The sequence below is a fragment of the Zingiber officinale genome, chromosome 8A (assembly GCF_018446385.1).
Source record: "Zingiber officinale cultivar Zhangliang chromosome 8A, Zo_v1.1, whole genome shotgun sequence".
NCBI classification, from domain to species: domain Eukaryota; kingdom Viridiplantae; phylum Streptophyta; class Magnoliopsida; order Zingiberales; family Zingiberaceae; genus Zingiber; species Zingiber officinale.
The window spans coordinates 49,722,844-49,743,393 of NC_056000.1; the positions used below are offsets into that span (position 1 = coordinate 49,722,844).

At 38.4% G+C, this 20,550-nt stretch overlaps 3 protein-coding genes across 10 annotated transcripts; 1 reads left to right on the plus strand and 2 right to left on the minus strand.

The window, feature by feature from the left end:
- Positions 1–7,870: 7,870 nt before the first annotated feature.
- Positions 7,871–9,714, minus strand: LOC122008997 (protein yippee-like At4g27745). 8 transcript variants are annotated; one of them, XR_006119443.1, is made up of 4 exons: positions 9,285–9,462; positions 8,985–9,105; positions 8,744–8,914; positions 7,871–8,382 (listed from the first exon to the last, which is right to left on the minus strand). XR_006119443.1 is itself a non-coding variant. In XM_042564950.1 (4 exons), the coding sequence occupies exons 2-4, from the start codon at positions 9,094–9,096 to the stop codon at positions 8,155–8,157; spliced, it is 453 nt and encodes a 150-aa protein (XP_042420884.1). In that variant the 5' UTR covers positions 9,097–9,105; positions 9,484–9,714; the 3' UTR covers positions 7,871–8,154. The 8 variants fall into 8 exon arrangements, 7 of the variants coding, with proteins under 7 accessions (XP_042420884.1, XP_042420883.1, XP_042420885.1 ...); XM_042564950.1 differs by lacking the exon at positions 9,285–9,462 and adding an exon at positions 9,484–9,714 and having other exon boundaries at positions 8,744–8,856; XM_042564949.1 differs by having other exon boundaries at positions 8,744–8,856; positions 9,285–9,450.
- A 77-nt stretch (positions 9,715–9,791) lies between these two features.
- LOC122008996 (ras-related protein RABA3-like) lies at positions 9,792–10,931 on the plus strand. The gene is made up of 2 exons (XM_042564948.1): positions 9,792–10,223; positions 10,327–10,931. The coding sequence occupies exons 1-2, from the start codon at positions 9,934–9,936 to the stop codon at positions 10,790–10,792; spliced, it is 756 nt and encodes a 251-aa protein (XP_042420882.1). The 5' UTR covers positions 9,792–9,933; the 3' UTR covers positions 10,793–10,931.
- Positions 10,932–10,952: 21 nt separating this feature from the next.
- On the minus strand, positions 10,953–17,312 carry LOC122008995 (heat shock 70 kDa protein, mitochondrial-like). Its single transcript, XM_042564947.1, has 6 exons — positions 17,157–17,312; positions 13,799–13,863; positions 13,632–13,710; positions 12,964–13,530; positions 12,262–12,882; positions 10,953–11,708 (listed from the first exon to the last, which is right to left on the minus strand). The coding sequence occupies exons 1-6, from the start codon at positions 17,232–17,234 to the stop codon at positions 11,091–11,093; spliced, it is 2,028 nt and encodes a 675-aa protein (XP_042420881.1). The 5' UTR covers positions 17,235–17,312; the 3' UTR covers positions 10,953–11,090.
- Positions 17,313–20,550: the final 3,238 nt, after the last annotated feature.

Consider the following 20,550-nt stretch of genomic DNA (forward strand, 5'->3'; position numbering starts at 1 on the left):
TCAAAAATTCGATCTATTCGATCAATTCAGTTTAATCGAATAAAAAAATTCAAAATCGAATCCGAACCGAATTAATCATTTTTTTAAATAAATCTGACTGATTTTTTAAATTCGGTCCATTTAATCAATTTATTCGATTTAATCGAACTTTTATTCACCCCTAATAATAAGATATTAAAGAGAATAAACAATGTGAATAAGATCTGTTTAATATGTAAAATGATGAAGATGGACAACTAAGTTTGAGAGCATGACAACCACTATCATTCTCCACTTCCTTCAATTCATCAAGTCTGAACTGTTCCAGTGATTCAACTAGCTGCGTCTATAAACAAAACACAAAAGATGCGAATATTAGCAAAATATTTTGACTCTGGTTCTCTGCAAGGTACAAATCTAATTTTAATTATAACTTCTAGGAAAGTTTTTTTTTTTTAATTGACATCAGTTTACACCGATTAATTTTGAAGATGACCAACCGACAAATCAAGTTTAGGATTCAGATTCCTAATATAAGGGAAGGAGCCATGTTTTCAAGAACTGGACTCTGGATGGTGCTGCAAGAACCACACAACCATATCCAATAGCATCCAAAGCTTTTCCTCCCAATCACTTCTATCAGCTCTTTAACAGATCACAAAAGGCAACTATACTTCTCATGATACTTTTTGCAATGAAATTCAATGCAATTATTTGACTCGAGATTTGGATTGTTAGGATTGTCATTGGACAGGAAAGATGAAAAATATTTGCTTTGTTTCCTAAGAATGGCTGAGTGGCAGTGGAACCACTCAGGTTTCCTATCTTTGTTCATTAAGTGAATACTAGCATCACTAGTTGCTTGGTCACTGATCTTGTTCAAAATCTTAGTCAGATGGATCGTCGGATAAGATAGCGAGAATGTTGACCGAATTACGACATCCTGAAAGGGGGGAGGGTATGCTGAGATGACCTTTATGTTGACCAAGTCTTCAGAAGTCATCTGATCAACGTTACCTGCAGCCAGCGACCAAGTCCTCCCGATCCCTGGTACCCCGAGACTCGAGGTGGATCCAACGTATGAGTAATAGACTAATAATATAATAATGAGATAAATGAGGGGCGAGTATGGAAAACATACCCTAGCCCAAAGGGCGCCCTCGGATGGGACGCTGGTCAAATTGTCGTAATCCGGAAGAGTAGATGACTCTGATCAAGTTGGAGAGCTGGATCTAATGATGAGGAGCCGGATGCGGTGTGGAGTCGGAAGCAGCAACGGGAAACCGGATGCGACCTCGGCACGCAGACCGAGCTATGACATCGGCACGCAAGCCGGGATACAACATCAACACACAGGTCAGGATAGAATATAGACACATAGGTCGGGATAAAAAAGGGCACGAAGGCCGAAACAAGACAACGACACACAGGGCAAGACATGACATATAGACGGGATCAACGCATAGGTTGGAACACAGTGCACAAGTCAGATCGGCGCGAAGGCCGGAACTGCATAACAGCAGGAAGGCTGAGAATAACAATAACAACCAAGAACCCCGAGAGTCGACAGTGTTATGTGGTCAGCTCTGACAACAGGGGTGCAGGCCTCGATGCACAGGCTGCTGGTGTGCCGAGAGGAAAAAGGGGACACGTGGACTGCTGGCGCACCGAGGGGGAGGTGGTGTTGTCATCCAACCGTGAACAGCGGAGAGGAGGCTACCGACAGGCAATTGTGGATGCCGGATAGAAGGGTCGGCCAACTAAAGATGGAGTAAAAGAGGTGATATTCACGTGAGGGATCAGCGACGTGCGTCAAGGGATGAGGGAGGCGGAGCCAACGTCCGGTGTCAACGTCCAGATGTGAGGCGACCACGAAGCGAGCGGTGAGCAATGAGGGAGACGACGAGCACTCATTAGTGGCAACCTAGTGGCAGGAGAGAAAAGAAGGGATGACGATGTCCTCATGTAGTTCTGCGCAGCAGCGGTGGTGTGAAGAGGAGAAGGGGCGGCTGTCGGTGTCGGTTGGTGGGCTCATGCGGCTAGGAGGGTGACGCTGAGTCTGTCTGGTGGCGGCGTCGTGAGGAAGAACAAAGCTCTCCCCTCCCCCCTACTCCTGGCGGCTACGACGAGAGGAGGAGAGGAGCGTCAAGGCCGGTCAGCGGTGGCGGCGGCGAAGCAAAAAACACGAACCCCCCTCGCACAGTACCTCTTCCCCTCTCTTAGGCTCTGTTTATTTGGGAGAGTGGAAAGTAAAAATTAAAAAAAAGTTTCCACAGTGGAAAAGTTTCCATCGTTTACTTCATTAAAATTTTCCGAAGGAAAAGTAACGCAATCCATCAGCGGATAATTTGGGAGCCAAAATCGATCACCTCAAAATCGGACGGAAAGCAGCGGATGGAAAAAAAAATAACGCATGTACCCCTTTTGCATTCGCAAAATTACATCATATACAAAAAAAAATGACGCATGTAGCATTTTTAACTCACAAAATTACACTATGTACCAAAAAAATGACGCATGTATTTTTTTTATTTATAAAATTACATCACAAGTATTCACCTTCCTCTATCAAGGTAAACAAGTGTGCAAAGGAAAAGATTTCTTCACCCTTTCTTTTCTCTTCCTCCAAAGATAACTTTCTATCGTTGATTCCTTTCTTTTCCTCATCCACACTCTAGAGTAAACATAGCATTAAGCTCTAAATAATGGAATGATGAAATTGCCCCTCCTTCCCCTCCTAATTACTACTTTGCTATCAAGATATATCCGTATCAGTCACCAAAACCATAACTTTTCAGCTGAACTAGATTGTTCCATATGCATAAATGACTTTCTTTTTCATGCTTTATTCAGAATGGCCAAGGTTTAGAGGTCTGTGAATGAAGAAAAAGGATAAATTTTCAAAATCCAAGTTTAAAATACTATAATTTTGAACAAAACTCTTATCAAACTGACATTGGTTAGCACCATTTTTAGTGTGTTTTCTTGGAATTTTCCTGATTGTGGACTACCATTAATAATCCGATTTTGATTTAATTCAATCAAACTTAATAATCTGAACCCAAAGTGTTAAGCCGTCGTGTACTTGACCCATAAAAGGCTATCAAAGGAGAGAAGAGAGAGTAAGACCCAAGCCATGGAGAACAAGGTATGTTTTTTATTTTGATGATTTATCTAGCTCTAGACTTTAGATGGTCTATATTGGGTAGGAAGTTTTTCAACCTGTGGCATCAAAGCCTCCATGTACAGATTTAGTACTGTGGTTTATCGAGAGACAAATTCAGTGGCCCATGCCCATTGCAGACTGTAGCAGCCACAGCCACTACACCTACAGCTGCATCCATCACTAGTGATCTATCTAGTGCAGCCAACCATTGATGTCTGACCAGTAACCTGATTTAGAAGGTGGCCACACAGAAGTGCAGTGGCAAAACAAGACTTGGGTCATCATTGGAGAGGTTCCCAAACTTAGAGTTGATGATTTGATAAGTAAAATATATTGGAATGCTAAAGTTCTCCATCATTAAATACTTTCAAAAAAAAAAAAAAAGTTGAACCAAACTACTTGCTTCAGAACAAAGTTTGTAATCAAATTAGTTAATTTTCAGACCTAAGTTTTGATTTGCTCAGGATTTGAATTATTTAATTGTCAAACTAAAGTTTTATTTAAAGTACCAAATTCAAATGTTGATCCTTCCAATCTGCAATTGGTTTCTAACGAAAAAGGAAGGAGACACACTGTAGCAACCAGAAATGTTTGATGATCACATTCTATGTTAAGTTGTTGGCCACATCAACTATAAGGAAGCAATGATTCAAATTAAATGAAGGATGAGATGATCCAATAGCACAGGTCAGTGTTTGAGACCTTGTACAGCTCCCGCACATCAACCCTATCGGTTGGAAAGCGGTCTACAAGACCAAAAAGGATGCTAAGGGAAATACTGAATATTTTGAGGAAAGACTAGTGGCAGAGCAATTCACACTGAAGGAAGGAATTGATCATGTTGAAACCTTCTCACCAATATTCTCTACAAGATTTGTTCAAGATCATTATGGTATTACTTGCACATAATATAGCCAAACGGTTTTGAGACACCGGGTATAGTTTGTAAATTAAAAAATTTATTTACAGACTAAAATAAGCATCCCAGCAATGACATTTGAATTAGTTTTTAAAAAACAGAATTTGCTCGATCCAACCGAAATTTGCTCGATCCAACCCACCTCTAACGCATGACAAGATAACAATTATCCTGTGAACTATATTGATTCCGTTGGTTTGAATACGAACATCAAAAATAATCTTCTAAAACTTATTGATTCAGAAGAATCCTTGGAAATGAGAAAAAAGAAAATAAACGACATGACCGAAAAATATTATTCATCCAAAAACTTATTCTAACACCAACTAAACAATTATTTAAATAACCCCAAAACCCTAAGATATAAAAAGATGAAAATAATTGTAAACAATGATAAAAATGTTCGGAGCCTCCGAAATACCTTAAACGACATTTTTTAGGCCTAGGACTGGACCGTTACGGGTTTTACCTGATAACCAACTGTATATATTTGAATGAGCCTCGATTTGAATAATTGTAGCTCCTGTGGTTTAACCCAAATCAAAAGTTATGCACTTTCTACCGTTACCTCCTGCATCAACCTCTAACCTTACCCAATCACCCAAAGTTAGCGCCTGCCACTGATTTGCCATACAATACACACACCTGCATCTTCTTCAACACTGTTGTCGCCTTAATGTGGTGGTGCACTAGCTTCGTTCACAGTGTAGCCAAGATTGTAAGCACCACACACCGGGAAGTTCAGCATCACATGCACCTCCCTAACCTCCCAACACATTCTCGAGCTTCACCTTGACAAGCATTCTCTCACAAGCTACCACTGCCTCTCATTCTCGAGCTTCATCAGACATCTGTGCATCAACACATAATGACAAGTGACATGAGCATCTACAAGAGCCTTGGCCCAGTTCTGCTCCGGTAGGCATGACTTAGTGAACCGTGGCCTTGTTGGTGTGCACACCAACAAACCATGGCTAAGCATGGTGTGCACCACCTCACAAATCAAAGTTGTTTGACATCCACTGTGTGCCCTTACCAATGAGTGAGCATAACACCACCTTATAATCACCTTTTATAGCAAATCCATCATGTCTGCAATAACCTGACGAACAAACACAACACTGCCTAATACTCGAAAAATTGTTGCTAGATTAATAAAATATATTTTTTCTAACATGACATGTCTAATTCACCAACAAACTATACATGCAGTTCAAGGCTCTATTAGATTAAAATTCCAAAAATAAAGCAACCAAACCAAGCCTTCAAATCCCCAGAACTAAAGAAAGCAAGATAACATATATCACACCAAGTCTTGGGGACCAATTGAAAAACAGGCAAGAGGGAATTGTGTATGGATGAGAAGTGATTTCTACTGAAATCGATTAACATAAGAAGCTCCGTAATAATTTTCATTCCTCCTGAATCTCATGGATTGAAAAACAGAATAGACAGCAAAAAAATCATCAAGAGATAACACAATAATATATAATCATTTTGGAGCTTGTTGGAAATGGGGAAATGTTATTTGTGTTGAATCATGGGCCTTTTCTAATTTCTGCACTGGAGCACTTTAAAGTGGAAAATTGACTGCACCATTATGCAAGATCATTGAAATATCGAATTCAAACTGTAATGAAAGGATTTGTACAGTCATGGATGTCTCCAACCGTGATGAAGCAATTGAGGAAACCTATTTAAGTAAATTCTGACGTTTTTTGTACAAACACATCACATGATGAGACAAAAGAAAATCAGCATCAATCTCATTTACAGTGTTCTCAGTTATAATTTCTGCTTCCACAAACCAAATACATTTCATCAAATTCGATTGGTAGAGCAACTGGCACCGAATCATGGAACGGTAAAAATCAATACCTAGAGAAACTAGGTAGCAAGATTATCAAACTAGTTGAGGGAATGATTGAGAAAAGTAAAGAGAGTGAAATTGGCCAGTGGAAAGTCTAAAATGATTGGATACGAATCAATACGAAGAATATTCTGGTAAAAGAAGGATTAACTGGCCCAGAAACACTAACAGTAAATCTTAATCATGTTGTTTAAAGCATTGATGACTTCAACAATTGTAAAAACCAATCCAACCAGAGATATCTCAATTATCACCGAGTGCTTTATGCAGACAACACAAAGAACATAGATGATCTTTTCCATATAAACTGCTTCGATAGATGTAGAAGCCACTAGATTGTCGAATAGAAATACTATCTTGCCTGGAAGAAATGTTAGGCACCTGTAAAGACATTTACACCAGGAATAATTCAAGGCAATTTCACCAATGACTTCAGAGAGAAGGAAGATGAAGATACAACAAAGAAAAAGATTTATTGACAGGGTGATTCAGTTTCTTTCTGTCGTTTAAGGAAACTCTCTGTAAATCACATTGCTCAATATTCATTTCATCAGAAAAATTGATATACATAATACCAAAGAAGCTATCATGGAAAAACTACATGTGTAGTCTCTTAATAGTTACCATGATCTCATACACATGATTTACATATTTGTACAAACCAAAAAAAAAATCATTTCCTTTACCATAAATAATACATGAGAGACACATTGTATTCAGAGTTCTGACTCCTGGCTATGCAAGATCTGGGAAGAGTTGAATGCTCACAAAGTCGACACTTGACGAATATGCAAAGGGAGTAATTTCCATAAGAATATTTGATCTCTGATTTTTAATGAGCAACTGTACAGTATTCCCATGGTGAACTCATCATGGGCATAAAGAAATTTACTCATACAAGTCGTAGAATGTAGTCTGATCGATTATTAAATAGGAACAATACCAACAGTTGATTAGTTTAGTGGTAAGCGAGTTAGACCAAGGAATCTTTCAGCCAAAAGAAAACGAGATATTGTCTCCCATCAAATATAGTGTAGAGACACCTTCTAGTCAAAGAAAAAAATAGGAACAGTGGGACATTAAGCAAGGGAACACATTTGAAGCAGATAGAATTAACCAAGTAAAGATTTGAAGGTGACTTTCCAATGCTAGATCAAACAACTATCATGGCAATCGTGAGCACTAATAAACTTGCAGACGAACAAATTTTTATACAAGCTTGAAAAGGTACAGTTGTAACCCCATCAGGCAATAAAATACTCTCTTAAGAAACCTCATTTACACTGCCAAGCAAGATACCGAAGTCTAAATATATACCCACATGAATGTCTTGGCTTTTTATTCAACTTGGATTCATGAATTTTTCAATTTATATCATGTATTCATGTGGGTGAAGTTTCACAAAATACCGCCTAAATTTTCTGCTGCAGCTTGAGAACAACATGACATTCTGTGTGATTAATGGCGAACGAGGGTGTGAAAAAGATGAAAATGGTGACATGACTTAGACACTACAATTTGCAACTATCTACATAACAGCTTCTATTATCAAGAAAACAGTAGAAATGTACTCTACATACACAATAGTCATTCAGAATTTGTGACAGAGAATAATGCAGACGTGAAAAAGAATGAGACTGACAACTTATAAGAAAGAGCTGTACACGAAAATTGCTGCTCAAAGGATTTACTCGATTTCAAGTTCCAATAAGCAGATCAATGAAACCAACCGAAGAAAAAACAACTCACTTTCTAAGCATTTTATTTTCAACCCTGTTAGTATTAAACATAATAACCATACAATTAGATAAATTTTATGCTGCATTACTAGAAGGACTTTTTGTTCTTCCATTCATTTGAGCATTAACTATATGATGATAAAAACCAGTAGAACATAAGTTGCAACAATTAGAAGACATTTTTAAAAAGAGAAAAAGAAATGAAGACACATATAGGTGTCCAAACTAAAAAACAACTGTTTACATGACTTCGGGACCAACATCTACGAGATGAGTGCATTTTCATAGATGAACATTTGCCAATTGGCAAACTTTACAGAAGCAGTGAACACAGATGCACAATTGGAAGGAATATGACTAGAAGCAATCATATATACAGAAACCGATTGTTCTGTTCATAATTCAGATCACACAGACAGCCATGCCAAACAGAAAGATAGCTTCTATCGTGAGGATTACTCGGTGACCATCCTCACGTTTGCTACCAATTCTCCTTCACAATCTTTGACTTCTCAAATATGAACTTCCCTTCCTTGTATCTTTGTGTCTCTTCATAAGCTCTTTCATACTTCCAACCCAACACCTCACGACAATCACGGCAATAGATATCAGCAACTGTATGCAGTCCTGTGGTCAGCTGCCTATCTTCCTTTGGCCCAACAACTATGTTCATGGCATGAGAAAATAGAAATGCACGTCCGTTTCTCCCCTAGCCAGATTTGAATCATTGCACACAAAATATCACAAGATGATTCGTGGCGAAGAATCATAGAATTTGACCTACTAGATGTATCTTATATTGTCCACAATGGCTTACTCAAGCATAAAATAGTAGATCAGAATAGCATGGAATCATCAAAATCTCATAGAAATCCATGGATTTAACATTAGGGCTGACTAATACGGAGCAATTTCTGTCGTTGCGGAAGAGAGTTTTGAGAAAAAAAAAATTTGGGAGGTTGCAATCACTTCAGAAAAAAGAAAGCTATTGGCTTAACAAAATGACATTCAGATTAATAAGAAACAATTTTTTCTACCCAAATTCTTCAAATTTCTATAAAGAGCTTCACCTGGAAAGCTTTCGATATGACATCGTCGTGAAGGCAAACCTCATTTCGGCAATTACTGCAGCTGTATACTCGAGGCCCAGCCAAACTCGCCATGAATCGCTCCCGGCACCTTTCTTGATTGCCCCGAATCGAGAAAAAAAAACAAGAAAGTTAACACTTTTTCGGGAGAACCTACACGGATAAGCAAAGCTTAAGATCCCTAAAAACTTAAAACCCCAAAGATTAGACAATCTAAACTGACCTAAAAGCCCTCTACAAGGAAATGAAGGCGAGGGGCAAGGATTTGGAGGAAAGGGGATAAAGAACAAACGATGGCTGGAACTTGGAAAGGCGAGGAAGAAAGAACAGGACATTGATGGCTTCTGCAATGAAAGCGACAGATACTGTTGTTAATTCCTAAAATTAAGAAAAAAAAATCAATAAGGAAAAAAACTTTCATCCAAAAATCTCTCTTTTGTCAACAAAAAGCAACGAAAACGAAGAGCGTCGGCTATAAAAACTCATCGATTCCTTGCGTGAAGTTTGGATTTGTTCTTTTCACCTGCTCGAACGAAAGGGAGACTGGAGATCGCTGGGCGTCGGAAGGGTGGGAAGAGAGAAATCTTGTTCTCTCTCTATGAGAAGATCGAAATTTTATTAAAATTAATTTTAAACTATAAATTTGTTAAATACTGAAAAACTTAAACTTTAAAAAGGGAAAATAAATAAACATTATAATTCATTGTACTGCGCAGGATTACCAATTTGTCGGTGGCCGTGAGCCTTATCACTGTGCATCAGAATGGCAGCTATCAGGGAGAGCGACAGAGCTCACCGTCCGCAGTAACTTTTTTTCACTCTGCGGTCTTCTCCTCCTCAATTGCCCGTCTTAATCGCCAAATTTTCAAAGCCGTGGGCCTTAAGTCCAGAGATTAGGCGCAGACCGCAGAGCAGGTCATCCTTTTCCCCTTTATTTTATTAATAGGTTGAACAAAAGCAATTTATCAGCAAGGACAAAATGATTGTCGCAGGGTCACCCACCCATCTGTTTTCATAATAGTAGTGAATGGCGTCTCTCCTTTGCAATCACGCCTGTCTCATAATCAATATACAAAAGGAAGGGAAGTGGAGTCATCAGTACTAATTTTGTGTTAATTAAACAATGTAATTATGAAGCCTTCTTCCATCTTAAGGGCATCGAATCTCTATATATGCCTACATACGGGTCTTTGTCTTCCGACCCTAGACAAGGATTGAGAGAAGGATCGATGATGGAGGAGGAGTGGGAAGCCGAGAAGGCGGAGGAGATCGATTACGTGTTTAAGATTGTGGTGATCGGCGACTCGGCGGTCGGGAAGACGCAGCTGCTCGGCAGGTTCACCAAGGATGAGTTCTACTTCGATTCCAAGTCCACCATTGGAGTCGAATTCCAGACTCGAACCATCACGCTCAACAAGAAACGCATCAAGGCACAAATCTGGGACACTGCTGGCCAGGAGAGGTAAGCTGAGCTTGCATTTCATGACTCGAAAGAGAGATGGGAATCTGTGAAAAGATCTATGCGCCATACCTGAAACGGAAGCTGTTGGTGCCTTGGTGGGCAGGTACCGAGCGATCACGAGCGCGTACTACCGCGGCGCGCTCGGGGCGATGCTGGTGTACGACATCACCAAGAGGGCGACGTTCGACCACGTGGCGCGATGGGTGGATGAGCTGCGCGACAACGCGGACAGCTCCATCGCGGTGATGCTGATCGGCAACAAGTCCGACCTGGCCGACAAGAGGGCGGTGGCCGCTGCCGATGCCGTGGAGTTCGCCGAGGAGCAGGGGCTCTATTTCTCGGAGGCGTCGGCCTTCACCGGCGACAACGTGGAGGCCGCCTTCCTGCGGCTCCTCGAGGAGATCCACGGAGTGGTGTCGAGGAAGGCGCTGGAAGCGAGGAGGAACAATGCCGTCGACGGCGGCGCGGACGCCGGGCATGTGGTGAGCTTGAAGGGGACGAGGGTGGAGGTGTCGATGATGGAGACGAGTGCCATGAGAACAGGAACGCAATGCGGCTGCTCGAGTTGAGCAGGCCGGCGTATGGAGTTGGTTCCAAAGGTTTGCAGGATAGTTAAGGCATGGGGTTACTGGTTTTTTGTTATTTTACCTCCTTCACTTTTAAAAATATTATCAATTCCCATAAAGAAATAAATTCAGCACCGATCAATTATTGTGAGAAATCCTCTCATGCTGCAAATCTAAATAGAGTCCGTTGGATTTGTTCATGATCCAAAAAAGAACATTTTTGATGTTTTGCAAACATAATTCTTATTACACAAGAGAACGATGACGCGAAATTCTTAGAACTGGCGTATCAAGGAATTCTCTACTTCTTGACCTCTTCGTGGTCTGCCTCGGGAGCCTGGTCGCCGCCTTGAGATCCTCCGGAGGAACCACCAGAGCTTCCTTGCATGTGTTGCCCGATCTTAGAGACTGCCTTGTTTGCAGCGTCGAGCTTGGCCTTGATGCTGTCGACGTTATCCCCAGCCATCTCTTTCCTTAAATCAGCTACTGCAGACTCGATCTCTGTAGCCACCTCGGCTGGAATTTTATCCCTGTACTCGCTCAAGCTCTTCTCGATACTGTATATTGTTGTGTCAGCGCTGTTCTTGATATCAATCAAAGCTTTCCTCTCCTGGTCCCGTTGAGCATGCAACTCGGCCTCCTTCACCATCTTCTCAATCTCATCCTCGGAAAGCCCACTGGATGAGCGAATAGTGATCTGCTGTTCCTTGCCGGTGGCCTTGTCTTTGGCGGAAACAGTCACGATTCCGTTGGCATCAATATCAAATGCCACCTCAATCTGTGGCATGCCTCTTGCAGCAGGTGGGATGCCTACGAGCTCAAACTCACCCAGGAGCTTGTTATCTGCTGCCATTTCGCGCTCACCTTGAAGCACACGGACACCGACCTGTGTCTGATTGTCAGCTGCAGTAGAGAATACCTGAGGGAAAAAAATCCCCAAAATTTAGTTTATATACTGAAGTAATATGAAACTGTTTTTGTAGGACGCAGATGACAATCGGACAATGCACAATCATGCAGACAAAAATTATCACCATCCTTCACCAAAGAAATACACTGATTCTAAACCACCGCATCAGTGTCGTTCCAATGCTCTAGAAAACATTTCAATCTATTAATGTAATTGACCAGAGAAAACCTGTACCTCTCAATTCAACACCTAGGCCAAACGTTATGCTATCAAATTTTTATGTGCATTTCCTGTAGTGTACTTTATTTTGTTCAGCTGACTAGAAATACATGCAAAGTGGATGGACTGGGTTATACAAGAATCTCGTCTAATTGGATGCTCGTGACTGATTAACTCAATGGAAATTCATGGTGAGAGTATCCTACTCTATACTATAATCTGAATAGACTGTTGCATCATGCAATAGAAATATGAACAGCCTTTATTTGTCCTTTTCTCTAAACTATAACCTTATGCAACTTTGCTATTTCAAATGAACTAGTAAACAGCATCTAATCATTACCTGGCTCTTCTTTGTGGGAATAGTTGTGTTTCTGTTAATCAATCTGGTAAAGATACCGCCAAGTGTCTCAATACCCAGCGACAAGGGCGTGACATCCAAGAGGAGCAGCTCCTTGACATCTCCACGAAGAATACCACCCTGTATGGCAGCTCCCATAGCAACAGCTTCATCTGGATTTACTCCCTTACTAGGGCTCTTTCCAAAGATTTCAAAAACTATTTCCTGTACTTTTGGAACTCTAGTCATTCCTCCAACCAAAAGAACCTCATCCACATCCTTGTTGCTTATGTTGGCATCCTTCAAACAATTTTTACAGGGATTTCTAGTTCTTTCAATTAAATTATTTACCAAAGTCTCAAATTTTGATCTTGTCAGAGTGATATTCATATGCTTTGCTCCAGAAGCATCGGCAGTTATGAATGGAAGATTTATATCTGTCTGGGATGTTGATGACAATTCAATCTTAGCCTTCTCAGCTGCTTCTCGAAGCCTCTGTAGAGCCAACCTGTCCTTTGAAAGATCTATTGCATCAGATCTCTTGAATTCATCAACCAAGAATTCAACTAGCTCATTGTCAAAATCCTCACCACCTAAGAAAGTGTCACCGTTTGTTGCTTTGACCTTCAAAACAAAATTGTGAATGCTAAGAAATCAATAAAAGACAAAAGGAAGCACCAACTTTGAAGGTAAAAATGCTTATACCTCAAATACACCATTAGATATCTCTAAGATTGAAACATCAAATGTTCCACCTCCAAGATCGAAGACTGCAATAAGGCCTTCTTTGTTGTTCAGCCCATAGGCGAGGGCAGCTGCTGTTGGTTCATTAATAATTCTTTGCACGTCGAGCCCAGCAATTCTCCCTGCATCTTTTGTAGCTTGACGTTGAGCATCATTGAAGTATGCAGGAACAGTAATAACAGCCTTCGAAACAGACTTCCCAAGATAAGATTCAGCAGTTTCTTTCATCTTTGTCAAAACAAATGCACCAATCTGGCTGGGAGAATACTGTTGACCATTAGCTTCCACCCATGCATCCCCATTGGGTGCCTTCACAATCTTGAAAGGGACCATCTTCATTTCTTTCTGTGTCTGAGGATCATCAAACCGCCGGCCTATCAGACGCTTGGTTCCAAAAAGTGTGTTTGTAGGATTGGTGACTGCTTGACGTTTTGCTGGAGTTCCAACAATTAGTTCTCCCTTCTGATTAAAAGCCACAACTGATGGTGTGGTCCGAGCTCCTTCAGAATTCTCTATGACTTTAGCATTCTGTATAAGAATGCGTCGAGATAATAACTTTGCCATAAACTTAAGAAACTTAAAATGATCAAATAAAGCAGAAACTATAAAAAAGATGGATAAAGTGTAACCTTCCCCTCCATAACTGCAACACAAGAGTTTGTAGTTCCCAAATCAATTCCAATTATATCATTGCCAGCAGGCTTTGAGCTATATTAAAAATTGACATTAGTGAAAAGAAGGAAAGAATAGCATCATGCAATATATGACATTATTGAAGTAGACATTAAATTGATGCCTGAAAGGTCTGAACAAGCTAGCCCACTTGTGGCCCAGAGATGGTATGCCATTGCTCCTGGATGACTGCAGAAATAATAAATAAATAAATATATATATATAAAGACTATTTTGCAACATCTAGCTTAAAGACCTTCATGTTAGTCACTGCTTGAAACATCTATCATTTGCAAAGTATAGTTAAGACTTATATCATCAACATGTTTTCATTTATCCTGGAAACATTCAATATGAAAAACTGAATATCTATCCTTGAAAACTGCATAGCTGTCACATTGTTACAATGATAATTAAAATATTAGATTTTGCACATAGACCATTGGACAGTATCTCTCTTCAAATTGAACATCCTGGTTATAATTGTACAATGCCCTTCTTTATATTATATGAAGTGCCACCGAATATAATCTTTTACTAATTTTGTAAAGAATATATTATATTATATTATATCTCAAATTTTTGAAATGACATTTTAACACAAAAATATGAGCAAAAGGAAATAAAAAAGGAACATGAAATGGGAAAAGTAAATGGTCAGCAAGACTAATATGAGACTATGAGAGCATTTCAGGCATATAATTTAACCAAACATCATAGTTTAATTCAAATTGATGGCGCATTTATAACTTATAAGCGATTTATAGATTTTAGAAAGATCAACTGTAATTTTAATAATGGTAAATATGCTATTTCATAGTTTTATAAATGTAAGTATTTTGCCATATTTATATACGATACATTTTAATGTTTCGTTTTTCATATTTGCATAGTTGACCCAATCTAGTGGGATAAGTAAGACATTGTTGTTGTTGTTGTTGTTTTTTTTTCATATTTGCATGCATGTCAGAAAAATACTAACAAGAATTATTTAACTTTTAGATCATGAAAAGATTTGGCAATTTATAAGTGTAGGTGTAATTTTGACTAGCTAGTTACCGCTCATGTATATATTTCAGCTTCAAATTTTTCATGCTTTTGTCACTTCACATGGTGGACATTTAGACATCCTATACATTTAGTATCCCAATTTCATTTAAATTCACTTTTAATGCTGTTGAGTTCTTATTGATTTAAACTCATAAACAAGCCTATATCAAATGAGCATATATTTTCATCAGAGTTTATACCCAAATTTGTGATGTATGTGTGCAACTTTAATTATGTTTTTTTTTTCTTTTTTGAGTATTTGTGGTGGTGGAGGGATTGAGGTTACACGATGCAATTGGAGGCTCATGGTTATGTGATGATGTAAGCTGCAAATTTCAACATAATAAATTCTTCTCTTTTGCCTATGGTTTTTTACCCATTTAGGATTTTTTACATAAATTTGTGTGTTTCTTGCTTTGTGTTGTTTGCCTAATCAAAAGTAAAATAAAATACTAAAAGTAAATTCATTAGACCAACTTTTTAACCACTCAGTTAAGCCCTAAAATCCCTATATAATTTCTTAAGATTCTAAGAATTCCTAGTTATATTTATTTATTTATTTTAAAAAATAACAGGCTTACTAAGGTTTCTATATAATGACCTCAATTCGCAAACTAATTTCATGAAAAAATTCAAAACATTTGGAGAAAGAGGATATGTTGTCTTTTAGATTTTATGAGGTAGGCTCTTCCCTTTTCTTCCTTTAGCGGTGCACACCCTTGCTAACTTCTGTATTAATCTTACTTTTGGATTCTTTCTGATTCATGAATCTATCACAAACAATATTCTAGTTATAAGCTTAGATATATATAAGTAATATCTCTGATATTACTTTTTGTTGCATAAAAAAAGATCATTGCTATTCATCTATGGAATTACATTGTTTGGTTTGTTCAGAATAAAGGAGTTTCTTATAGAGGTTGCAAAGTTATCTGGAGATAAAGGGATCCAAAGGATCTTCATCAATGGTCAAATAACATTATCAGCTAAGTCAATTGCACACAAGATCAACTAAGGTGGAACCAAGTATGTAGATCAAATCACTTTAATGTGTGCAACTGTAGAGCAAGCCGAGAAGAGCGAGACTACTCTAGAAGATCTAGAGAAAAAGATCACTTCGAAGTACTAAATAAGTGGCAGACCAATATTTCAGAAAGTTGGATTATTAGGATTGATTCAATACTAAATGTTTTGCCCGAGTAGCTCAATTGTGCCAAATACACCCTAAATATGTTTTTTTTTAAATAGTAATATAATGGTTGAAAATTCATCTATGAATTTCCTAGTAGTGGAGCGTTCTAGAGCCTGGGAGATGTCATAAGGTGTGTTTGGAGGCTATAGGAAGTTGAGAGGCTTGTAGAGGGAGTATTTTCTTTTCAAGGAGAATTTTTTTGTTTCAATGAAGTGAGGTGAAGTTTCACTTTGTTAGGAGAGTAGTCTAGAAAGTTTTTTGAAGGGCCTCTTGTACAAGGTGGGCTACAAGTTTGCTTGATTTTTATTATGCTTTTGCTCTCATATCATATAGACTTGAATTTTTTTGGTGGGCATAGGCTTATATTATGTTATGTTATTTTTTTTCTAGTGTTAGTACTATTCTATCAAGATCCATCATATTGATTTGTGGTGATGATTATTTATCAATTGAGGCATCAAATTTTATCTACAAGTGTATAGTTTGAAACAGTGAGATCTAACAAGCAGCGCTAGGGTAGTCTTCAACCTCATTCAATGGTAACAAAGGCACTTATGATCCCAACAGTATGCTGCACTTAACACTACGAGTTGACACTAATTTTACCTATTTTCTCATCAGGGTGAATTTTCATAGCAACGTATGGTGTTTGTGGATCTTCATTTAAGTTTAGAGCGTCCTATATAACTTAAAGCATTATATGATCATAGTTGTGACAAAGGTATTGCATTTATTAGCTATTAATTTTCTTTACATCTATCTCATTTTCTTTACAACTTTCTATGAAATATTATGCCCAACATTGTTTACTACTGCACTCCAAGCTCTTCTTGTCTCTATTACATCTGAAATCATACACCCCAATCTGCCAACAAACTCTTGCCTCCATTATATTCTAAACCAATATACCTGCATTACCACACAGAACTGGCGCCTTCTGTTTTGTTGTTCCCCTTCGTCAATTTGTACTATACAGCTAGTTCTCTCCCCAACTAACTGTTTCATAATCCACCAGAACAAGGAACAAAGGCTTGAACTTTAACATTAACGAATAAATTTTGTTTGCTTGGTTTTTCATTTCATACCTAAACCAAATGAATAGATCATATGCTCCTAAAATAACACAAAGACAAAAGAAGAACCCGTTGTCTGACTCCCAAACATATGCCGAGAAAACACTTTTCTCACAAAAAAACAGGATATTCGGAAGCAACCATCCAATAATCAAAAGAGAGCGTACGGATCCGAGGCGGGAGGAGAGGAAGGGCGTCGACGGATTGCGGCGCCTCACAGCTCGAAGAATCAGAGAAGCAGCCATGGGTCCCCGCGTCCGAGGAGAAACCAGTCGAGAACTAGAAAGGGGTTTAGGGTTCACTCGATGCTTAAATAGCAGATATGGACTCCATTCTTCGCGGTCGGCCCCAAAAAGTTAGAATATATTTTATTTCAATTCTTATAGTTTTAACATATTCAAAGTAGCTCCCAATGAAATCATAAACTTATCATTTTACCCCTCAAACTTATCATTTTACTCCGTGATGCTGTTAGTTGCGTTTGATAATAATCATGTAGTGGCCAAAGTTCAACTTTGCTTAAATGTTATTTCTCTAGAAATATATAAATAATAAATGTTACCACCCAATTTGAAACACTTAAAAGATTCCACGTAATTATTATCATAATTAATTTTGCATATATTAGGCAACATTGAAAAGTCGCTTTAAGAGTCGTCTACGACAAAAACCAATAGAGTAGAGCTTGTCTGGAACTGACATAATTAGGAGGGTGCAGACTAGAATAAAGCTCAAGTAATACAACAACGATAATAATCGTCAGACGATGAGCAATTAATTCTTTGATATACTGGGGTGGGCTCCAGACTTTGTTTTTTAGTTAGTTAGTAATATGTATTGGGCTGTTTTGGATAAACTTTTTTTGATCTTTAACCTATTATAATTTTTTAGCTAATTATTTTTTTTACCCAATAAAATATTAAAAACTCAAATAATCGATAAGTTTTATCTCTTTCTGTCATAATCTAAACTCGACAGTTATTTCTTGTCAAAAAACATCATACTCTACTGATGTAATCGTACAATCTCAAAATTGATTGAGAGTTTTTGTTTCTCACATCATAATATTCATTTCGATATTAAGTTTGGGATGTAAAACATGAATCAATTTAAAATCTGAAACCTTAGCTCATGGCTCGATTTATATTGAGTTGTTGTTCGATTTTTCAAAATATTTGATAATTTAATATAAATACTATAGGTGTCCATTACACTGATAAAGAGCCAAGTCAAAGTGCATATTGTTGCTCTTCAATGTCTAGACATTCTGAAGGATTTTTCACTTGCTATTATGCTTGTCAGAATATAAGTTGAAGATGAATGAAGTATTGTATTTCCCTAAAGAGATTTTAGCATAGTTTATATCTCATGGTTTATTATTTTTCATATGAAAACACGCCTATAAACAATGAAATGAGGTTTGTGAAATTACAACCTTAGAGTGTGTATCAATGTATGATTTGCATGTATCGTCAACTTTTCATTATAATCAATCATTTGCAACATATATGAGATTGTTTTAGATGGTATAAATGAGATCAGTAGTTTTTCAATCTGGCAAAAAAAAAAAAAAAAAAAAAAAAATTAAGTTGGGCAACGTCGAGCCTGGGTGATCAGTCCGGTCCCACAGAAGTTTCCATCGGCCATCAGGATAAATCAGGAAGTGCTCGCAATAGGTAGCCCAGCATCCTTTACTTGCGTGCCCCATTTGGAAAAAAAATTCCTGTAAATTTATTATAATTGAGGCTCGAACCATGGGTACCTAGGTAATAACTTAGATATCATGCCGTTATACCATAATCTTGGGGGCCAATCTGACAAAAAAAAAAAAAAAAAAAAAAAAACTTATATATTGATGTTTTTTTAATACAATTAAAATTAAGATAGTTTGAATAAAGTAACAAAATATATAATTAATTAATTAATTAATTAATTAATTTTGTTGAATTCTTGGACTATTATTGAGATTATATTTTGTTTGTGTATTTGTATTTATTTGGATGTTCATCAATTTGTATCTTGCATATTAGTCGTTTCTCATTAGTTGTATATGATAGGAGAAGCATTCTCCAACTAATGCACAGATTTTAAACCATGATGAAGAACATCTCGCCAGGTATCAAAGAGTTGAAAGTGATGTTAGTGTCTATGTTCAACTAGATCTGCCCATGGGGCAATACCCAGTCAACGAAAGAGATGCAATCATACGAGTTTGTTAGGGTCAACAGAATTTAAATATCTCTACAACCACAATGGTATAATATTGTTCACTCTGAGCTTAAACTCTTATGGTTTTATTTTTGGGCTCTACTCAAAAGGTCTCATACCAATAGAGATATTTTTCTCTTATAAACTCATGATCTTTCTCAGTGTGTGACTTTTTTTGCAACCTTACAACCCCAATAATCTCTCCTCAAATCAATGACCAAAGGGGCCCCCTCGATCAGACGTTCAATCCTCGACCCACTAGGTTTTGCTGCCCCTTGGTCCAACCGACCTACTAGGTTTTTCTGCTCCCGGTCTACTTGACCTGTTGGTGCAGTTTACACTAAATGTCTAACTTAGGTTTTGATAAATGATAAGTGAGTTAAATTAGATGTCTTTGTGATCTTAGTACTTTACCAAGTGTGTAGGAGTTGATAGGTTTGCAGGATCTGACACCATGCTAAAATCTAACTCGGTCTACGGAACCGGATAGCTAGTGAGAAGCCCAGATAGGTCAACGAGATGACTTGATATCAGGCGAAAAGTCTGATTGGGTTGGCGGGATCTGACAACCGGCAGAAGTCCAGTTGAGTCTGCGGACCTGACAACTGGCATGAAGACTTGGTGGGTCATGAGGCTAGTCAACCGACTGCAAGCTGGTAAGTAAATGTAAGTCACTGGAGGAGAGTGACTTGGTGAAGATGCGTCCCAGTTGAGGGACAGTAGACGTCGGTCCAGTATCGGTCCATTTTAGATCCCTAAACTGAGATCTTGACTATATCCTGATCTTGGAGAGACATGACCTAATTACTACTCAGTATTATTACGTTAACACTTGTCTTGTAGGTTATTATTTGATTTATTGGACTAACACGTTTTGCAAGGCAAAAAGAGAACAAAAAACCTCGGGTGAACAGTACCCGAGGTGCCTTCTAAGGGATGAAAGACGCCTTCAAGTATTGGAAGGCGCCTTGGCACTGTTCATAGAGGGCGCCTTTGGTGCATGGAAGGCGCCTTCCATAAGATAAAGTTCAGATTTCATCAAAGATAAGGACCGGACTGTTCGGGATCAGACTTGCCACATTGGAGGTGCCTTCAAGGCCTTTGAAGGCGCCTTCCATGCTCAAAAGGAGTGCTAGTCCAAGCCATAAAATAACTCACTCATATGAATATCTGCGCTTTCGATTGAACTTCTGAACGCTCCTACTTCCTGCTACAACTCTGCTGCTACACTCGTCTACCGCTAAGAAGCTGCCCAAACACCGAGCTCAAGCCGGCTATCTTCGAAAAAGTGTATGGTAAACTTTCATTCATATACTTAATAATTGCAAAAGGACAAGTGCAGTATGTTGCACT

Bases quoted from the DNA above. Each gene is read 5' to 3' on its own strand.
- LOC122008995 (XM_042564947.1), bottom strand. From the start codon at position 17,234: ATGGCTGCTTCTCTGATTCTTCGAGCTGTGAGGCGCCGCAATCCGTCG. The intron at 13,864-17,156 runs GTACGCTCTCTT...TTATTTCTGCAG, and splicing joins TCTCCTCCCGCCTCGGATCC to TCATCCAGGAGCAATGGCAT. The intron at 11,709-12,261 runs GTAATGATTAGA...TTTTTCCCTCAG, and splicing joins TTCCCACAAAGAAGAGCCAG to GTATTCTCTACTGCAGCTGA.
- LOC122008997 (XM_042564950.1), bottom strand. From the start codon at position 9,096: ATGTCCTGTTCTTTCTTCCTCGCCTTTCCAAGTTCCAGCCATCGTTTG. The intron at 8,857-8,984 runs GTCAGTTTAGAT...GGGGCAATCAAG, and splicing joins TCCTTGTAGAGGGCTTTTAG to AAAGGTGCCGGGAGCGATTC. The intron at 8,383-8,743 runs GTGAAGCTCTTT...AAATCTGGCTAG, and splicing joins TCATATCGAAAGCTTTCCAG to GGGAGAAACGGACGTGCATT.
- LOC122008996 (XM_042564948.1), top strand. From the start codon at position 9,934: ATGCCTACATACGGGTCTTTGTCTTCCGACCCTAGACAAGGATTGAGA. The intron at 10,224-10,326 runs GTAAGCTGAGCT...CTTGGTGGGCAG, and splicing joins GACACTGCTGGCCAGGAGAG to GTACCGAGCGATCACGAGCG.